General features: G+C 58.6%; 2 protein-coding genes across 8 annotated transcripts; both read right to left on the bottom strand.

Moving 5' to 3' along the window:
• Positions 1 to 1,628: 1,628 nt before the first annotated feature.
• Positions 1,629 to 16,093, bottom strand: SLC29A1 (solute carrier family 29 member 1 (Augustine blood group)). Of its 7 annotated transcripts, none has more exons than XM_081828354.1 (14): positions 15,956 to 16,093; positions 10,304 to 10,413; positions 9,063 to 9,208; positions 7,000 to 7,081; positions 6,690 to 6,892; positions 6,460 to 6,599; positions 6,022 to 6,156; positions 5,822 to 5,919; positions 5,591 to 5,669; positions 5,022 to 5,119; positions 4,699 to 4,807; positions 4,366 to 4,451; positions 3,767 to 3,966; positions 2,704 to 3,402 (listed from the first exon to the last, which is right to left on the bottom strand). In XM_081828354.1, the coding sequence occupies exons 3-14, from the start codon at positions 9,191 to 9,193 to the stop codon at positions 3,291 to 3,293; spliced, it is 1,473 nt and encodes a 490-aa protein (XP_081684480.1). In that variant the 5' UTR covers positions 9,194 to 9,208; positions 10,304 to 10,413; positions 15,956 to 16,093; the 3' UTR covers positions 2,704 to 3,290. The 7 variants fall into 7 exon arrangements, with proteins under 7 accessions (XP_081684478.1, XP_081684480.1, XP_030874812.1 ...); XM_031018952.2 differs by having other exon boundaries at positions 9,063 to 9,145; XM_081828355.1 differs by lacking the exon at positions 15,956 to 16,093 and adding an exon at positions 12,609 to 12,761.
• A 994-nt stretch (positions 16,094 to 17,087) lies between these two features.
• On the bottom strand, positions 17,088 to 17,845 carry MYMX (myomixer, myoblast fusion factor). Its single transcript, XM_031039643.2, has one exon. The coding sequence runs from the start codon at positions 17,843 to 17,845 to the stop codon at positions 17,591 to 17,593; it is 255 nt and encodes an 84-aa protein (XP_030895503.1). The 3' UTR covers positions 17,088 to 17,590.
• Between the last annotated feature and the right edge of the window lie 232 nt (positions 17,846 to 18,077).

Below are 18,077 nucleotides of genomic sequence, written 5' to 3'. Positions count from 1 at the left end.
TTCAGGCAGAGTTTGCTAGCCAGAAAGCACAGCCATCTCTTTAAAGTGATTCTGCATTTCTCACTCATATGCATTTTGAATCCTTATCATAGTTCAACATTCTGAGTATTTGTTTTCCCCGTAACTGGAGTTTTCCCTTCAAGCCCCCCACCCATTATACTGCCCTCACCATGCTCCTTCCATATTCACCTCAGAGAATAGATACAGGTATGTTCCAGTTCCTCGGTTATACTGGAGGCTTGACTTCTATTTTTAAGGACGACTGATTTTACTGGGGCTCTTAGCTTTTCACAAGTTTTGAGCCCCAACAATTCGCCATATAAGATCAAACACAAGGGAGGGCGCCTGGGTGGCTCAGTTGGTTAAGCGACTGCCTTCGGCTCAGGTCATGATCCTGGAGTCCCAGGATCGAGTCCCGCATCGGGCTCCCTGCTCGGCGGGGAGTCTGCTTCTCCCTCTGACCCTCCTCCCCTCACGCTCTCTGTCTCTCATTGTCTCTCTCTCAAATAAATAAAATCTTTAAAAAAAAAAAAAAAGATCAAACACAAGGGAAATGTCTGTGTGGCAGTGGCCACCACCCCGGGGAGGCCAGCAGCTAAATACACAGACTGATGCTTCAGGCAGAAATGTCACACGGAAGGAAGGTGATGACCAGCACAGGTCTCGGCAGAGTCCGTGATACCCGTGATTCCCGCCTGATTCTCACGCTCAGCCCTTCCCCACCTTACAGGAAGCAAGTGCTAGGGGCAAAGTGGAGGCCTGCCTCCTACCGTGTGGTGTTGCCTTCAGAGCACCTGCTGTGGTCAGGAGCCATCACTGTGCTTGGGTCCAGGGCAGGAGACCTGGGAGCTACGTTTTCTCGCCCCCACCTCTGTCTTCAGGTCAAGACTTGAGGTCAGGAGAACAGAAACTGAGTGTGAGACTGCACACACTCTTGGCATTTGCATTAGAAAACATTTTTGGAAAAAATATTCTAGTAATTTTCCTCTACATCTATTTGAGTACAGAAAGAAGGAAAGTGATGTGATTATCTGTTTTTCCATCCTTCGAATCATTGCTGGCGTCCAGAGAAACCTACTTAACACCCATCTCCATCCCTTGAGCACAGGGAATGGAAATGAGTGGCACCCCACAGGTGGAGTCAGGCATGTGGGGTGCTTGGGGAGGGACAATTTTGTGAGTACGTCTGGGAGCCAGGTAAAGCACCTGTAGCTGAAAGAGTGAAAACATGAATAGAATGTAGACCCTATCTCGAAAAACAAGAGTTCTGTCTGGTAGCTGGAGTGTGGTCAAGGGCATGATAAAAGTTAGGTCACTAAGTTACAAAAGCTCTGAGGCACAGAAGGGGAAGGAATTGCATAAACTAGCTGTCATTGCTGGGAAATCAGGAAATGCTCAGCATACTCTGGAGAGAGCAGCATATCAGTTAGTTTTTTTAGATTATTCTGTGGCCATATGTGGGATGGAATGAAGGACACCTGGGCTGGAGTCCTGAAAGAGCAGGCAGAAGGCGGTGGAAGGAACCCAGGGAAGAAGCACAGCGTCCCTGAGGGGCTGCTGGTGCCAAGGAAGGGGCCCAATAGGACTCTCAGGTTGGGGTACCATGGGAAGGTCAAGAGGGACTGAGGGAGAGAAGACGAAAAGCACAAGTTTATTTCAGCCTCAGTGCCAGAAGGCACTGCAAAGGCTGAGACATACTCAGGGAACCCTGCTTTCGAATCTGATAGGAAAGGAGTACCTTATTTTCCACCAACCTCGGATATAAACCTTGGTTTGACGTGTACCCCTGGAGTCTATGAACTCCAGTTCTCCATATAATGATATGCTTAACTACCCCCTGAGAACTTCAGAGCTCATCAAACAGCCTTAAAAATGTGCTAAGAGCCCTTAATGAGGCCTGAAGCCTTCAATTAAATTAAACTGATAAACAAAAGCCCTGACAGAGGTGTCAATTTGTAGCTATCTGCAGGTCAGGGATTAGTGAGCCTTTGTGTGAGCATGTGTGCGTGTGCGTGTGTCCCCGTTTGTCCCCGCCCCGCCCCAGTGGCCAGAACTCCCACTTCCAGTCAGGAAGAGTCATTTCTATGAAGGGGATCCAGTGATACGGCTCCCTCCACGGAGCCACTCTTACAGTCCCACAGACCCCTCCCTAGGAGAGCGGGAGAAGAAAAGGGGAGGGGGCCCCATTTCCATGTAAGGACACAGAGGCCCCGTGTTCCCCAGGTGTCAGGGCAGAGTGCCAGGTAGGGGACATGGTGGGGCTGCAGCCTCTTCTTGCCTGGAGGTGTGGGAGTGCAGGGGAGGGGATGTTCGTGGCGGGGAGGAGCAGACCATGGTCGCAGGTTTATTCCTGGGGCTGAGGGGTGAGGACAGGTGAGGGCGGTAGTGAAGACAAAAGAAAGACGGAGCACTGTCCCTACCCCCAGTCCTGTGAAAGAAGGAATTGAGCAGCAAAGAAAAAATGGCCTTTTTCAGTCTCAGCCAGCAGTCTTGGCTCCAGGCCTGTCCCTCCTCTGTGGCCCCGGCAGGGGGCACTGCAGCCCCACTGAGGCTAAGAGGACTAACCGCCACCACCCCCACCACTGGACACGGGCACGGTACTGGCCAGGGTTCAGCTGGGTCATGCTCATCCCCCAGATTCAGGCTGCCATCCTGCTGCCCTCTCTAGGAGCTGCGGCTGGAGGACACAGGGAGCCGTGGAGAAAAAAAAAAAAAAATTTATTTCATCAGAGAGCCTCTGAAGGCACCTGGTTTCTGTTGAATATAAAAAAAAGCAGTTAAATGGCAACTGTACAAGGTGCATGCTTGGTAGGAACAAGGCAGGGGGAACAGGGGAGGGACATGGAAATGTGGGCGGAGGAGGCACACGGGGAGAATATGGAAATATTATCATACGGGACCTTAGACAGACAGTCCCGGCCCCAAGCCACTGCTGGTATATATGCTGAACAGAGACACACACACACACACATATACCCACATACCCTCTCTCTCTGAGCCTAGCAGCGATCAGTCAGAGCCAAGTGCGGGGGGGTGGTGGCTGAAGGGGACTTGAGCAGATGCACAGCCTGCATGCCCTCCCTTGATTCTGACCCTCAGGCTCACAATGTCCCCACTGTCCATCCGTAGACGCTCCCTCCTCAGGGCCTGGACACCCAGGCCCAGAACAGGCTGTGAGAAAGCAGAAGCTGGCGAAAAGAGAAAACCTCCAGACCACCCCTGCCCATCCCTGAAGGAGAAGAAAGGGTGCAGGAGCAGGTGGTCAGTGCAGTCCTTCTATCCATCCATGGTCACACAATAGACCGGCACAGGAAGGAGAAGACAGCCCCCAGTGCCAGGCCCAGAGACAGAAAGAAGGCCATGATGGCTCCAGCTGTCTCTGCCTCAGCCGGCTTCACTTTCCTAAAGGCGGGAGGGCAAGGCTTCCTTAGAATGGCCCCTACCCCAGCCCCCGCCCAGCTCTCCCCCCACAGAGCATCTGTGATGGCGAGACTTGCCTGAGCACAGAATTCTGCTGCTCCCCAGGCCCATCCTACCTTCCCACCTCCAATCTGGCTTTTGCCTCTTGGGGGAATGCGTAAGGGGGCTGTCTCCCACCTTCCCGCATCTCCACCTGGGTACCCTGGGTGCCCCACCCTCCACCACGACCCCTTCACCTACATGCCCCTCCAGGATCAGGGAGTCTCCTGTTGCCCTCTCCCCCTCCACGGGCTGTCCGCCACTGGAACTCTAGACCCTGCCTAATGCCACCAGGGGCCCCACTCACTTGGGCCCGAAGCACATGCAGAGACTGGCGAGGTAGCCGTTGGAGAAGGCGAAGGCAGCCATGAAGATGATGAACCAGGCGTCGTGCTCAAAGACCACAGCCAGGTGGCGGCGGGGCTGGACGTTACACAGCAACAGCAGGGGCACAAACAACATCCGGGCCAGCACCAGGCTTGGCAGCCAGTGGCTGTCCTTCCCGGGCTACGGAGGAACAGGTGGTGCCTCAGCCTGGGCTGGCCCCCAGCGCTCCACTTGGGGCCCCTCAGGATCTGAATTGGATCTGGTTACCCTTCGGGCATACTGATTGTGAGGGAGCATGGCTGAGCCACCTTGAGAGCTGGAAACGTTCTATATCTTGACCTGGCTCGTGATTATACAGCAGCACGTGCGTGCGTGCGTGCGTGCGTGTGTGTGTAGTCATTAAGCTGTACGCTTAAGATCTGTATGACTTAGTACACATAGATTATGTCTTGTTTTTTTTAAAAAAAAAAAAAAGGCATGGTCCCATTATCACCATACTTTCCTGGTTCCCTTTCTGGGTCTCAGGCTGAACTCTGCCCTCCCTCGCACAGGGGCTGGGCGCCTCCTTCTTCCACTTACCCATGTAAATACAGCTGTGAGGCTCCGGCCCAGCCAGTCAAAGACATTGAAAGTCAAGAAACAAGACACAGGAATGAAGTAGTCTCCTGGAAAAAGAAGAGTAGAGTCAGGGGTGGTTATTAGGTCCAGAGAGGCAGATTCAGCAACCCTAACCCTCACAGGGGCTCAGTTTCCCCAGCTGGAAATGGAGAAGATGCTTCCAGGTCAGGGAAGGGCAAATGGGCCAGGAGAGTTTAGCTGGGGAGACGGAAGCCCAGGCTCCCCCTGCCCCCCACTCCCAAACCTGCTCTAGCCCCGGTGTGCCCCCATCCTGGGAACCCACGGTGTCCTCACCCCAGGCACTGGTGCCCGCGATGCTGGACTGGACCTCAGCAGTCACGGCGGGAAACACCCCAATGGTCACCGTGAAGATGAAGCAGACAGAGAGAGCCGGGACTAAGATCTGGAGGAGAGGGACCCAGGCCCGCGTCTTCAAGGTGGCTGTGCAACAAAGAGCCCAGAATCCCGCCCCCCCCAACACACACACACAGAATCCAGGGGAGTGGCCAGTCTCGGGTAGGAAAGGGAGTGGATGGATAGCGCATGGGTCGGGAGGGGCAAAAGTAAGAGAAAAAGCGGGTAAGGGGCAGAGGGCAGAACACCCATGTCCCACATACATTTCTGAGGATGGCTCGGATTGAGTGGCCTTTGTTGGTGGGCTGAGAGCTGGGGGCTGGAACTCTGGACTCCTCTTTGTTTGCTCCTGTCTCCTCTCCTGGGGTGGGGTGGGGGTGACACGTTGTGGGAGCATCACGTTGTAGGGAGGATAGAACAGTAAGAGATGACAGAAACATTCCCCCAAAGGGCTGGGGTTAGTTGGGGGTGGAGACCCCTTCCCTGGGACACAGCCACACCCTAACACCGAGCCCAGACCTCCCAGACCTGTAAGTCCCACATCACAAGTCCCAGGGGTCCTGACCTCTCCCAGGAGCCTCAGGTTCTATTACAAGAATCTGAAATTGCTTCCCACTGCCCTCAGATGTTCAAGGGCATCCAGCATTTCCCCCCATTTCACCTCTCCCGGCCTTTGTTTCCTATTGCTCCCCCCTCATCCCAGCCCCAGTCCCTCTGGCTGCTGGCTTATCCCTGCCAGCCAATACAGCACACTCCTTCTTGCCCTCTGTACCCAGGCTGCCCCCTGCTGGGCAGGCCGCCCTCCACCCCAGCTTCCGCAGGCTATTCTGACCTTTACTAATGAGGTCCAACTTGGTCTCCTGCTCCCCAGGCCCTTCAAGCTTGAACTGTTGGTAGTAGCGATAGAATTCCTACCAAGTGAGGGACACCAGGGAGGTGGATTCAGAGGTGGAAGCTCCAGAACTCCCCCCTCCAACGCCAGGTTTGGGTCCCAGAACACCACTGGTCTGGAGCCCTGGACTCCCCACCCCCACCCCAAATCCGGCTTTCTCCATCTGCTTACCAGTCGGGGCAGGGCCAGGTAACAGATGATGGCTAAAACAATAACCCCACAGGCGATAATAAAGTAGCCGAAGGCACTTTCTGACAGCTCTGAGCCACCTGTGTGGAGCATGTGAGTGATCAGAGACTGTCCCGACCCCTGCCCCTCCCCTCCCCCACCCCACCAACCAGGCCGGCAGGCAGACAGGTGGCCATACTTACTGGCAATGGCACAGATCATGGCCACCGAGGCGAAGATGCCTGCCAGGCCCTGGCCACTCATGATGGGGGCAGTGTAGCTGGTGGGCAGGAGGCCGGCCAGACCAAACAGGCTGCCTTGCAGGATGGCACCGAATGCTGGGGGCACGAGGTGGGCATCAGCAGGGGAGAGGGAGCAGAGTGGGACTTGCTTCCGCTGCGGGTGGCTGGAGGCCCGTGGGAAAACGGGTCCCGGTGGAGTCGTGACACCAAACACAGCCCTCTCTGCCCTGCCTCCCAGCCCTGGTTCGTGCGTGCTCAGGCCTCTGGAGGCCGGACCGCCCACGGCATCCATTTCTTTCCTCTGGGGGGAGGAAGGGGCTCCGTTCCTGGCTGACTGTGGGTCTGAAGGAAGGGTGGGGGGATATGGGAAGATCTCTGCCCCCTCCCAGCCCCACTTACAGTTGATGAGAACGATCTTGACCATGGTGATGACAAAGAAGGGTATGGCGTCCAGCTGCACCTTCACCAGGACAGCAGTGATCAGGAACACCAACAGGATGGCTACCAGGCTGCCCAGGATCCGAACAGACTGGGGGATCCTGCCCAGAGGCCGGGGCGGTGAGGCCGGGGGCTCAGCCCAGGGAGAGAGAGAGGCATCGAGGGGTCAGGCCAGGGGCCCAGGCGCTCACCTCTGATGCAGGAAAGAGTTAAGGCAGGTGAAGAACAGCAGGGGCAGCATGGCACATAACGTCATGACATTGTTGAAGACAGCACTGAGCAAATTCCGCTCTGGGGAGGGCACTGTGGGGGTGGCTGAGGGCTGGATGTCCTTGCTCAGCTCGGCAGTGACCAAGGACATATTCTGGGACTCGTCCAGGCGGTTTGTGAAATACTGTGGGGGTTGCAAGACAGAAGCCTTGAGACTTCTCTCCCAGCGCTCCCGAGGACACAGCAGCCAGGCCCTACATGCCCCCTGGAGCCCAGGTCCCCGAGTCTCACCCTAGTGGCTGTCATGAAAAAATTCCATGGGAGTAGCGTCCCCAGACCCAGCATGAAGAAGATAAGCCAGACAGCTTTGTACCTGAGGATGGGAGAGAAAAAGGGGCCAGATGATCCACCATCCCCCCCTCCTTCCCAGATCAAACCTAAAAGCTCCTGCCTCCTCAACCTTCGGGCTCTCCAGCCATCGCAGGACACAGGCATCCGTGTTTATGTCCATGTGCCTGAGTCTTCCTACGGGTTTACGTGGAAAGGGAAAGCGTCCTGGGATAGGGAAAAAGGCAGACAAGTCCATAGGGGGAGGAGGGCCAGGGAGGGACACAGGACTGAAAGGCATGGCCAACAGGACCTTGATTCTCAGCCCCGAAGACTCGGGGGACCCTGCAGGCTTGGGAACCAGTGTGACCCACACATCCGGAGGTGGTTTTGGAAATCCTGCTAGGGGCTGGGGGTGGGCGGGTGAAGGAGAAAGCAAACAGAAAGTGTCTTCCACCCCCACTGGGCAGGCTGGAAGTGATTATGCCGTCTGGGCAGGCACTGTGTGGCTCCCCAAAGAGGAGTCTGAGGTCAAGAAACTCCCAGACCACTCTGGACCTAGTCAGACAGGAGGGCGGGTGACTTGGGGTGGCTGGGAAGTGAGGGAGCTGTTTTTTTCCCCGGCCCAGACAAAACTAGCTTTGTAGGTCACACCACATAGAGGAGGCCAGGTGGTAACAGGCCATTGGACGTCATGTGGGCCACAGAGAGCAAATGAGTGCCGCCCCATTCGGCTGGCCCGGGGCATTGCCCCCAAGCCGTACACCTCAGGGCCTGTGTGCGATGGGCCAGCCTCCCCCAGGCAGCCCTGGGCCCTCCCAGCGTGGTCTCCGGATGTGTCTGCCATACCCACCCACAGCCCACGCTGGCTTTCTTCACTGAGTGGCAGGGACAAAGCCCAAGGCAGGGAAGAAACAGGTCTGGCCAGAGCGCAGGGCCTGGCCTCACACAGGAAAGGCCCGGGTGAGTGCTCCGAGTGGGGAGGCCCGAGCCATTCAACTACAGAGCCCCCCACCGCCCCCACACCTCATATCCTCATGACCTTGAAGAACACAGCTAAGGACTTGATTCAGAGGCCCAGAATGAAGGGAGAAGCCCCTGGCCGAGGCTGCCCAGAACAGATGGTCAGAGCAGGGCTGGGTGACGGGACCAAGGTGCATGGAGATGGGAGAGGGGTTCCCAGAACTGCTACCAACGGGTGAGGCTCTGACAGGACAGGCGGCCTGGGAACGGAGGAGACAGGGAGCGACCCAACCTGGGGCCTGCACTTACTAGGTCTCCTTAAATTCCCTCCCATCCCAAATAAACCCCACCCCGATTTTACAGGTGGGAAACAGTCACAGAGAGAGAGGTCCCACAGCCAGAAGTGGCCTAGTTTGGCGGCCTTTTGGCACAAGAGGAAGACGGGATGCGCAGGGGCGAGGGGATGCGGTGGGGGGCCTGGGCTGAAGGGAGTTTTGGACCGCAGGCATGGCTTCCTCAACTGTCTTGGGACCCAGACTCCTTGGAGAGCTTCAACCAAGCTACAGCCTCTTCCCCCACAAAACACATACGCGTGATCGTGGTGGCAGGTCTAACTTAAAGGAGCTTATAGGCTCCAGGGGTGGGGAAGCGAGAGCGAGGTCAGCTCAAGGACCAGGGTGGGCCAGGGTCATCTGAGGCAGAGGCTCAAGGCCAGGCCTGAGGAAGAGGGCAGTTCTGCCAGATGTGTTCTGGAACGAGGGGTGCCGCCAAATATTTCCCCAGAGTGATGGGAGGAGAAGCTGGAAACTGCTAGCTGGCTGGAGAGCAACAGTGGAAACACTGAGAGGCCAGGGAGGGGCTGCCGCCGCCCACCCACCCTGGCCCTTCCAACAGGCACCCCAGCTAAGGCGCACCCGGCCCCCACCCCTCGGGCAGACCTGACTCACAGCTACTTTGCCGGAAGGCCAGTCAGCAGTGGAAACCCCAAATTCCAAAGGACATGGCACCCAGCCCCTTGGAGACCCATGTCCGCCCCCCTGGATGCCCAGCCCAGGTCCCCGTACCTGTCCTGAGGCTGGTGAGTGGTTGTCATGGTGACGGCGGCGTCGGGTTTGCCTGGCTGAGAGCTCCCTCCTTCTGGCGCTTGCTGGGGGCAGAAGCAGCGTGAGGCCACGTCTTGGCCCTGCTTCCTCATAGGCCTCTTTAGACTCTTGTGGGGTAGGTGGCGGTGGGGAGGGCACACAGAGCGGGCAAACTGAAGAGTCCAGAAGGTACCCCCCCGGGCCCTGGCCCTCGGGACTGCTCAATCTGACCCCTGCGGCCAGTGCTGTCGGGCCCCCTGCCTGCTCAGGCGCTACCTGGCTCCCAGCCTGGCCACCGCTATTTTTATCCGGCAGCCGAAGCAGTTTGTAAGCTGGGAAACAGGAGAGTGGCGAGCAGGAGAGGAGGAGGAGGAAGTATGAGCGAGAGGGAGGGAAGGACTGGCAAAGAAGGAAGGGAAGAGGATGAGAGGGGTCAGGGACTGCAGCGATAATGGGGGGGAAGGAGGGACAGGAGGAGGGAAACAGGAGTCAGAGCAAAGAGGGCGCGGGAGGGGAGGAGGGAGGGCAGACAACAAACATTCGCAGCTGCAGCGATAAAGGACTAAAGCCAGAGATGCCTCCCCGCACCCCACCCCACGCCCAGGTCCCTCTCTGCAACTCTGACCTTCACACCCTCTGGGGGGGGCCCCTGCACTCATGGCAAGAGTGGACTTGGAGAGCCTGCCCCCTCCTGGAGGCCCCCCAGCCCCCAGCCTCTCTGTGCCGGGGGCGCTTTAACCTTCCTTTGCAGTCACTGCCCAAGGGTTTCCTAGTCCTGGCCAGTTTTCTAGGAAAACGCTTCACCACGATGTGGGGACACAGTCCTTCCCACAACTAAGCTTGCCCCTCCCCTGTCCTGGCACCAGGGTAACCCCATCCCCCCTCGGTTCCTCTCTGACTCACTCCCAGGCCCCTGTCCTCTTCCCCTTTCTGAGACCAAACTTGAAGGGAAGACTGGAGGAGTAGGGGCACAGGCCTGACCGAAAGCTCCTAGCTTCCCCCCTCAGTATCCCCCTCCTGCTTCCCACTCGTGTAGGGGAGGCACCCTGGCACCAGATGAGACAGCTTTCCCTTTGGATAGCATGGAAAGCCAGGCAGGCGTGTGCTGGCGCATCCCCCACGTGCGGGCCTAGCTCTGGAACCAGGTCTGCTGTTTGGGGTGAGGACTGGCTTCCCCACCCGCCTGGGCCTGGGCCTGGGCCTGGGCCTGGGCCCGCACTCACCGGATGCCCAGACTTGCCAGCAGAAGGGTCAGAGCAGAGGGGGCCTGGGCAGTCCTTGGGAGGTGGTCCTAGCTCAGGCTCTGGCAGCAGGCCTTGTCCATGGGCTCCCCCTGGGTAAGGGTCCAGAATTAATAAAGTGGCAGAGGCTGGATGGGGAGAGAACCCTGCACCTGCAGGCCTTGCTGTGGGAGGGATCAGCCCCATTCTGAGAAGCCTCTTACACACACACACACACAACACACGATAAAAACTGCTCCTGTAGATAGCCTGGGGGATAAGCCACCCAGCAGTCTCGGAAGGGGAGCTGAGGGTGTGGGACAACTCACGGGTACTGCCAAGTGCTCCAGGTCCCAGCCTGAGACTGGCAGACACATACCGCCAGGGACCCCCAACACCCTCAAGGGGCTTCTCTACCCTTCCCCATAATTCCTCTCAACCCCTCCCTGGGTGAACTCCAGACTCTCCAAAGGCGTTCCTCAGCCCCCCAGCCCCCCAGCCCACATGTGGGTTGTAGGGGGCTGTAGGGCGGGGACAGGAGGAACACACCCACACACCTCCAGATGGAGGCAGAGGACTTCTTCCATTCATCTTTTCAACAAATATTGACTGAGGACCTCTGCATGCTAGCCAGGCACTGTTCTAGGCACTGGGGAATGGACAGAGTGGTGAACAACAGTTTTTATGTTTTCAAGAAGGATGAGGGCAAGAAGGCTCTACCCTGGGGGGTAGGCAGAGAAGGCTCAGGACTCAGATTTTCTATTAGGTATTAGGGAGGGGATCTCCCAGCTTCACACCTCAGCACACCCCGTGCTCCACCCCCCCCCACCCCCACAGGCAAGATTCCTGGCAGTGAAAGAACTGGTATAGCTTCAACCCAGATGGGAGCTGGGGTGGAGAGAATAGAGTATCTCCCCTTCCTTAGTAAAATCTGCCTTAGGCTTGGGAAAGTATTCATTTCTGCCCTCTCCCCCAGCTACCCGCCCACGTTCTGTTCTCAGCCATCCCCACCTCAGTCCTGGGCACAATTCAACTCCAGGGGAGCCTCTCCCCTCTGCCCACATCCTGACATTCAGCTGGCCAGCCCAGGTATTTTGTTCCTGCCTGCCTTTGCCCAGCAGCAACCAGGGATTTGATCCCAGCTCAGACCACCTGCTGTCCCTCCAGCCATGCCCTGGCCTGCCAGGATGGAGCCCTGAAAGTAACCACCACACAGACTGAGCACCTCCCTACCCCCAGGCCCCCAGCACCTCTCATGCACCCCAGATTCTAGACACACCTTTGCGGTAGCATCAAATTCTCTACTCCCTGGGGTTGCGTGTGGGGCCAGCCACTACGTGCAGATAGCTCCTCTTGCCCTCACAACCACCCATAAGCTAGTATTAAATCGTCTCCATAGAACAGATGCGGGAGGCTGAGGTTCAGAGAGGTTGAGTCACTTGTCTAAGGTCACAGAGCTAGTGAATGGGGTGCGCTGGAATTCCAACTCAATGTGCAACTTATTCTAGCCTTCTTCTGGGGTGGGGAGGTAGGTATAAAGGCTGCTTCTCAGCTAGCCCCGTATATTGGGAGATGACGGGGAAAATAGGGTGGGGGCTGAGGTCATCTCAAGCCTGACAAGAGCTCAGGTGTAAGGCAACCCCCTCCCCCCTCCAATAACACACACATCCTGGCACGGAGAGCTCAACAGGCAGAAGTGGGAGGTTACCGAGAGGAATGCGCAAAGGGGCCGCCCCAAGAAGGGTGAAGGGCAGGGCTGAGACCAGCCCTCACCCACCACTGCTCTCCACCCCGCCCGAAGGAAACCAGGGGTTCTGAGTTAAGGAAGGGTCCTCTCTAGGAGTAAATGAGGATGCGCCCAGGAAGGGGAGGCCAGGAACAGACAGCTCATTCACCTCCAAGCCGCGTGCCCGCATGCCCATTCCCCCCACCCAGCGCAGTTACCGGCGCGGCCCCTCTCCTGTACCAACAAGATCCATCGAGATTACCCATCTACTCGCCCGCCCCTTGCGGAGGTCAGCTCAGCGACAGCCGGTTTCAGGCCCAGCAGCCAGGCCGCCCACGCCCCGCCCGGGTCCTGATCTCCGCAGAGTCTCCACGCGCCCTGACCCTGGCGCGCCACGTGCAGCGCGGCTCCGCACGCTCGGCGCGGGGGAAGCGGGGGCCCCACGCGGCGTTGCCTCTGCGCGCCGCGTAGCTGCCAGGCCCGGCCTCCCTGCCCTCGGGGCGGCGGGGAGAGGCGCCTTACGCGCCGGCGGTTCCCGGTCCTCCCCTCCCCGACGCCCCGGCACCCCGGCCCGGGCAGCACCTGCTACGAAAGAGTCCTACGGCGCCGAGATCCGCGCGCCCTCTCGGCAGCTTCCCGCGCCCGCCGGAGCACATTCAAACCCGCCCTCCGCTGGGCCCGCCCGGGCCCGCCCCGGCCCGCCCCGGCCCGCCCCGGCCCGCGTCCGCAGTCCGCTCCCCCCTACCCGGCGCGCGTACGCTTCCCCCCCCCCGCCCCGCCCGCGCCGCCGCGGCCCCGCCCCAGCTACTCCCCCCCCCAGCAGCTCCGGATGCGAGCCTACCCCCCTTCCCGAGCCGCCGCGCCCATGCCCCCTCCCCCCGGGGCTGCCGGGCCCACCCCTCGCGTTATTTCTTAAGACAGGACCTCTGGGCCGTGCCACACCAAACCCGGCCGCGTTAACGAGCACCCGGGGCTGGAGGGGTATCATCCCTAGTCTGTTCCGCGCTGGGGGTCCAGAAACTCCTACTGTCCCTGCAGCCAACCCTCTGCCCAGAGCGGTGCGGAGTCCCCTCCCAGATATTCCGATATCACTGCCCCCAACCCCCTCCCACGCCACTTTCTCCAGTGCACCTTTTCCTTTTCCAGCGCCCGCTCCCTTTTCAGGGCCACCTTCTGCCATTCGCACTTATCCTCTGCTCCCCCAACCCCCATGCCCAGGGACCCCTCTGCATCGTCAGTATAATCAGTGACCTGATTTTCCCACCTCTAACACACACAGACCCGCACACCCACACGCAAACACCACACCAACCTCAACTGGGATTTGGAGGGGGATGCGTGTCTGGGGGGAGGGTAGTGGATGGGGTAGAGGCACAGGTCTGTAGGCCCCTCAAGATTCACTCTTTCTAAATCCAGAACTTTGGAAAAGCTGAGAAACAGTTGGAGATGGTAAGAAAAAAAAGCCCCAAACAGCCTTACATCCTGAGTGAATCCTATTGTCCCCAGAGGCAAATGCCAAGCCTTGCTGAGTCCCACATCCGCCACTGGCTGAGGAGGAAGGGGGTGGGCATGCTGAGGAGTGGTCTGCCCTTCCGGCACCTCCACGGGAGGGGGAATGATTCCCCTGCTTTTGGTTGGCCAGTAAATTGGGGGGAGGGGAGAATCAGGGCCCCTGTAGCAGCCCTCAGTGCTGGAGGATAATCCGTCTGCTGGTGAGGTTTGAAGACACAAAGTCCAATCCAACGCCCACACCCCCCACACCCCAACTACCCAAGAAACCTGTCCCCTGGAGAAGCCATGGACACTAATTAACAATTAGCAGGGGGCGCCTTGGTGGCTCAATCGGTAAGCGCCTGCCTTCAGCTCAGGTCATAATCCAGAGGTCCGAGTCCCACATCGGGCTCGCTGCTCAGCGGGGTGTCTGCTTCTCCCTCTCCCTCTCAAATAAATAAATAAATAAATAAACATATTTTTAAAGATTTTATTTATTTATTCGTGAGAGACAGAGAGAGGCAGAGGGAGAAGCAGGCTCCCAAGGAGCAGGGAGCCCGATGCGGGACTCGATCCCAGGACCCCGGGACCATGACCTGAGCCGAAGGCAGACGCTTAACCATCTGAGCCACCCAGGCGCCCTAAATATATATTTTTAAAAAAACAAACCAATTAGCATTACTAACATCAATGATGAGGCAGGGTCATACCCTCTTGCCAGGAAACAGACTGGGCCCTGAAGGGAGGTGTAGTTTTTCTACTTAGGGTCAGTGGACTGTCCCCAAGCTACTCCAGAAGGGGTGTTCTCAGCCTTCCGGCGCTTCCCACGGAGACATGACACACCATCACCCCCCAGCCTTAAGCAAACAGAGGGCAGGAAGAGGGGTAGGGTGGTATTTTTTTAGGCAATGCCCCACGACTTGAGGGCCGCTTCATGTCTGGGTCTACCCACCCCCATTCCCATTCTGTGTTTGTCCAGTCTCTCGCTCTTCCTCTCCCAGCCCTCCTCTCCCCTCTTCCTTGGCCCGGGTCTCTCTCCCCACCTTCATTTCCCATCTTTGGGCCCGTGGGGGTGGCAGGACTTAGTGGTCAGACAGACGTGCCTGGCATGGCCAGGCTGGTGGCCAGTGGGTGAGGTTGTGTGCAGAGTGGGCTGGAAGGGGAAAGCAACTGGAGGGAAGTGGTGAGGGTCCCAGGCCAGACAGGGGAAAGGCTGGCTCCTCTCCCCACCCCCGCTGAGGCCTGGCCTGCTCACTAGATGGCAACAGCCAGGACTGTTATTGCTGGAGAGAAGCCCATCTGGCGGTCACCCTGCCTGGGCCCCCAGCCAACATCCACGCCCCTTCGGAGCCCTTCCCTGACCAGAGATGGTTGCTGGATGCCAGGGCCCTCTGCTGGACAGCCTCAGGGCCCCAGCTCACACCAGCCTGTGCCGGGAGGTTTTCTGGGTAGGCCCAGCCAGTCCTGTCACCCTCTGCCCTGTCTTACGTCTTTCTCCCTCAGGTCCCTGGCATAGGAGTAGGGTGCAAAGGGCTGATCCCACCCCATCTCCCACTCTGAGACTGTCGCTTGCCCCAGACTCCCTCCTTCGTGTTCCAGGCCCCAAGCCTGCCCACCACCTCACACACCGGTCCACTCTCCCCAGCCTGTGTCCATCTGTGTTTGCTGGAAGTGTGTTTGCTTGGCTTGGCTGTTTGTCACCAGCACCTATCTCATGACTGTGCTCTCTCATTTTGTTCCCAACTCTGTGTCCATGGCCCTGTCTGTGGCCGGGCTGGGACTAGGGAGAGGCCAATGAGGCATTTACTTGCCTGAGGTGCAAATTTTATGGGGGCGCCAAAAAATTTAGAAATCAAGATAAATAATATTTGAGATATTTTTTAAAAAATCAAAGTTAATGCACAAAATGATATAATGAACAAAACATCCACATTTAAAATAAAGACAGGATCCAGCCCTCTCCGGGCCAGACTCATCTCACTTCCCTCACTTTCCTAGTGGGTGTGTCCTTAAGGGTGAGAATGAGGGTCAGAGTTCAAGACTTGAGGTTCACTACGTCTGGGCTTGGTCTTCCCAGCCTAATTTCCCAGAACTCTGCCCCTACCCTTTACCCTGGGCAGGTCTCTGACCTTGGGGGAATCTGGATATGGTTGGGGTGGCGCAGCGGGGGTGGAGGAGTGGGGCGGGGTGACCTTCAAAGTCCGAGAAAAGCAACCCCTCCGCCGGAAATCGCAGAGCCCGACCCCACGTATAGCCCCCCACCCCAGCCCCACTAGGGCCCCCACCCCACCTCTCTCCGCCCGGCCCCGCGAGGCGCGTGGGAACCGCGCAGCCCCCGCCCCACCGCCCAGCGGCCCGCCTCAGCTCCCCGAGCACCCGCCGGATTTGGAGGAGGAGGACGAAAATCCCCCTCTGGTTCCCCGTCCTGGCCTCCTCACCTCGGGGCTGGGGCCATGGCCGGAGCTCGCAGCCCGCGCCGGGTCTGACCGGTCTCCGCTGCCGGCGGGAGAGGGGTTGCAACCGGCCACGCCGGCGCCCGGCCCGCGCTCGGCGACCTGCCCTGTCCCGCCCCGCGCCGCTCGGGAGCGAGGAGCGCTTTGGGAGGCCGGCGGCATGGGAGGCCGGGATCAGACGGAAGAAAAGGTGCCCGTGACCCCGGAGGGGAACGGGGTTAGGGGACCACGAGCTGGAACTCCCTTCACTCCGCCCCTTCCCCCAGGTCGCCTTCCCGAGAGGGGTGAGCACGTGCACTGGCTTTGGAGGACGCCAGGGGGAAGCAGATGGTGCCGAGGGGTGGCCAGGCCGGGGTCTGGCGGAAAGCCCCGCGGGGCTGGGGTGGGGGCGCGCAGCTCGGGCCTCACTTCTTCCCCCGGGGCCGAGCTTCGGAACGAAGGTGTGGGGACCAGATGGGGGTCCGGAAAGGGGCCCGCATCCCTCATTTCCCCCCTCTGAACCCACAGCCCAAGACTCCTGGAGGGAGGGAGGACTATTATTTGGGAACAATAAGCAAATTACCCGGAGGCTGAATGCAAATGAATCTGACAGCTCTTATTTGACCTCTTAGGAGCTGCTCCTTGGGGAGGCGGAAATAATGAGGTGAGTGCCTCTGGTCACTCCCCCACCCGCACCCCGTCTAGATCTCTTCAGGGACACGGGGCCCCTCAGGGGAAGCATTTCTACACTGCTCCGCTGGGTGGCTGCCCGCGGGGTCCCTTGGCAAACAAATCTCCCTCTTCCCACACCACTAGGTGAGAAGAGTCTCCAACCTGGCTCAAGGACGTGACGTTTTCCTCCTTACCTTGAGCTGGCCAGCCAGACCTCCAAATCGGACCCAAGACTGCTGGGTCACAGTGTGACATACTGAAGTTACACAAGGGAAACAACCTCCAGGAGATGAGGACTGCGGGACAATGGGATAGGAAGCAAAAGGAACCCTTGAGTGGTTTCCCCACCCCTGCCCCCACCCCACCCGCACCCCCACCCCCACCCCCTGGCCACGTTAGGCTCTCTCTCTGCGTAGGAGCGTAGGAGCTGTGTGGGTGACACGACTTTAAATGGCGTCCCAAGAACTCAAATCAACAAATGTTTATTGAGCACCTGCAGCATGCTGGGCTTTGGGGCAAGACTGACTCCCTAGGGAACCAAGGTCCTATTCTTTTAAGGTAAATCCTGAGTCTGGAAGACAGACCGTCTGGGTTAAAATCTCGCCTCTCAGGTAAATTGTCAGTTGTCCCTGGGTAAGCAATGTCCCTCACTGGACCTCATGTCACCGTTTGGGGATAGGGGAGGAGAGTCCACTTCCTCCCTTCCCTGGAGCCAGATGTGATTAGGAAAAAGGGGTCTTGGGAGGAGGAATTCAGGAGGGGTAATGATCAGTTTTCTGCTCGATGCTGGGCATCCTTCCAGTCATTCCTGTTGGGAGAAGGGAGGCGTCCTGGTCAGACCCTTCTTGTGTTCAGTCCCCCACCGTGTCTTCCGCACACTGGGTAGGCTGCGCTCAGTGATGGTGCCAGGACTGTCATAGTCCAGAAGAAAGGCTTTCGATGACACAGCCAATATCAGGGACCGCGGCCTCATTTGCGGGGAGCTAGCCTCTCCCTCCTCTCCTGGCCGGCCGCTCTGGAGGCCTCCTCAGCGTCGGGCGGGCGTCTCTGGCTGAGGACGAACAACACACAGCCCAGCAAAGCGTCTCGAACATCCTGCGAGCCTAGGCGGCGGGCCAGTCGGCGCAGCAGGGGCAGGAGGTGCCGGCGGGCCAGGCGGGCGGCAGGCAGAAGCAGGCGGCCCGTCAGCGTTCGCAGCAGTAACGGGAGCAGTGGGACCGGCATGGCTGGGTCCAGGACTGTGGAGGCAATCCAGGCTCTAGGCTTGCCCCTTTCCTGCTCCATCCTCACCTGGCAAACACTCGGGGTGGGCAGGCTTCCCCCCTCCGCCTCAGTTTCTACCCTTATGCTCCCCCCCCACCTCAGTTTATGGGTCATTTTTGCTTTCCAGAAGCCCTTTCTCTTGGCAAGGTAGCTGGGGCAGGAGGGTTCTTACCATAGCGCAGATGAAGACACC

The sequence above is a fragment of the Leptonychotes weddellii genome, chromosome 8, assembly GCF_054177405.1.
Source record: "Leptonychotes weddellii isolate Sample4059 chromosome 8, ASM5417740v2, whole genome shotgun sequence".
NCBI lineage: Eukaryota > Metazoa > Chordata > Mammalia > Carnivora > Phocidae > Leptonychotes > Leptonychotes weddellii.
Note: the sequence above shows the minus strand (reverse complement) of the source record. Positions and strands in the feature narration are given on the sequence as shown.

Coding starts and splice junctions, on each gene's coding strand:
- MYMX (XM_031039643.2), bottom strand. CDS start 17,845: ATGCCGGTCCCACTGCTCCCGTTACTGCTGCGAACGCTGACGGGCCGC.
- SLC29A1 (XM_081828351.1), bottom strand. Junction 5,920..6,021: donor CATGATCTGTGCCATTGCCA/GTAAGTATGGCC, acceptor TGCTCCACACAG/GTGGCTCAGAGCTGTCAGAA. Junction 5,120..5,590: donor GTTGGACCTCATTAGTAAAG/GTCAGAATAGCC, acceptor ACCCCACCCCAG/GAGAGGAGACAGGAGCAAAC.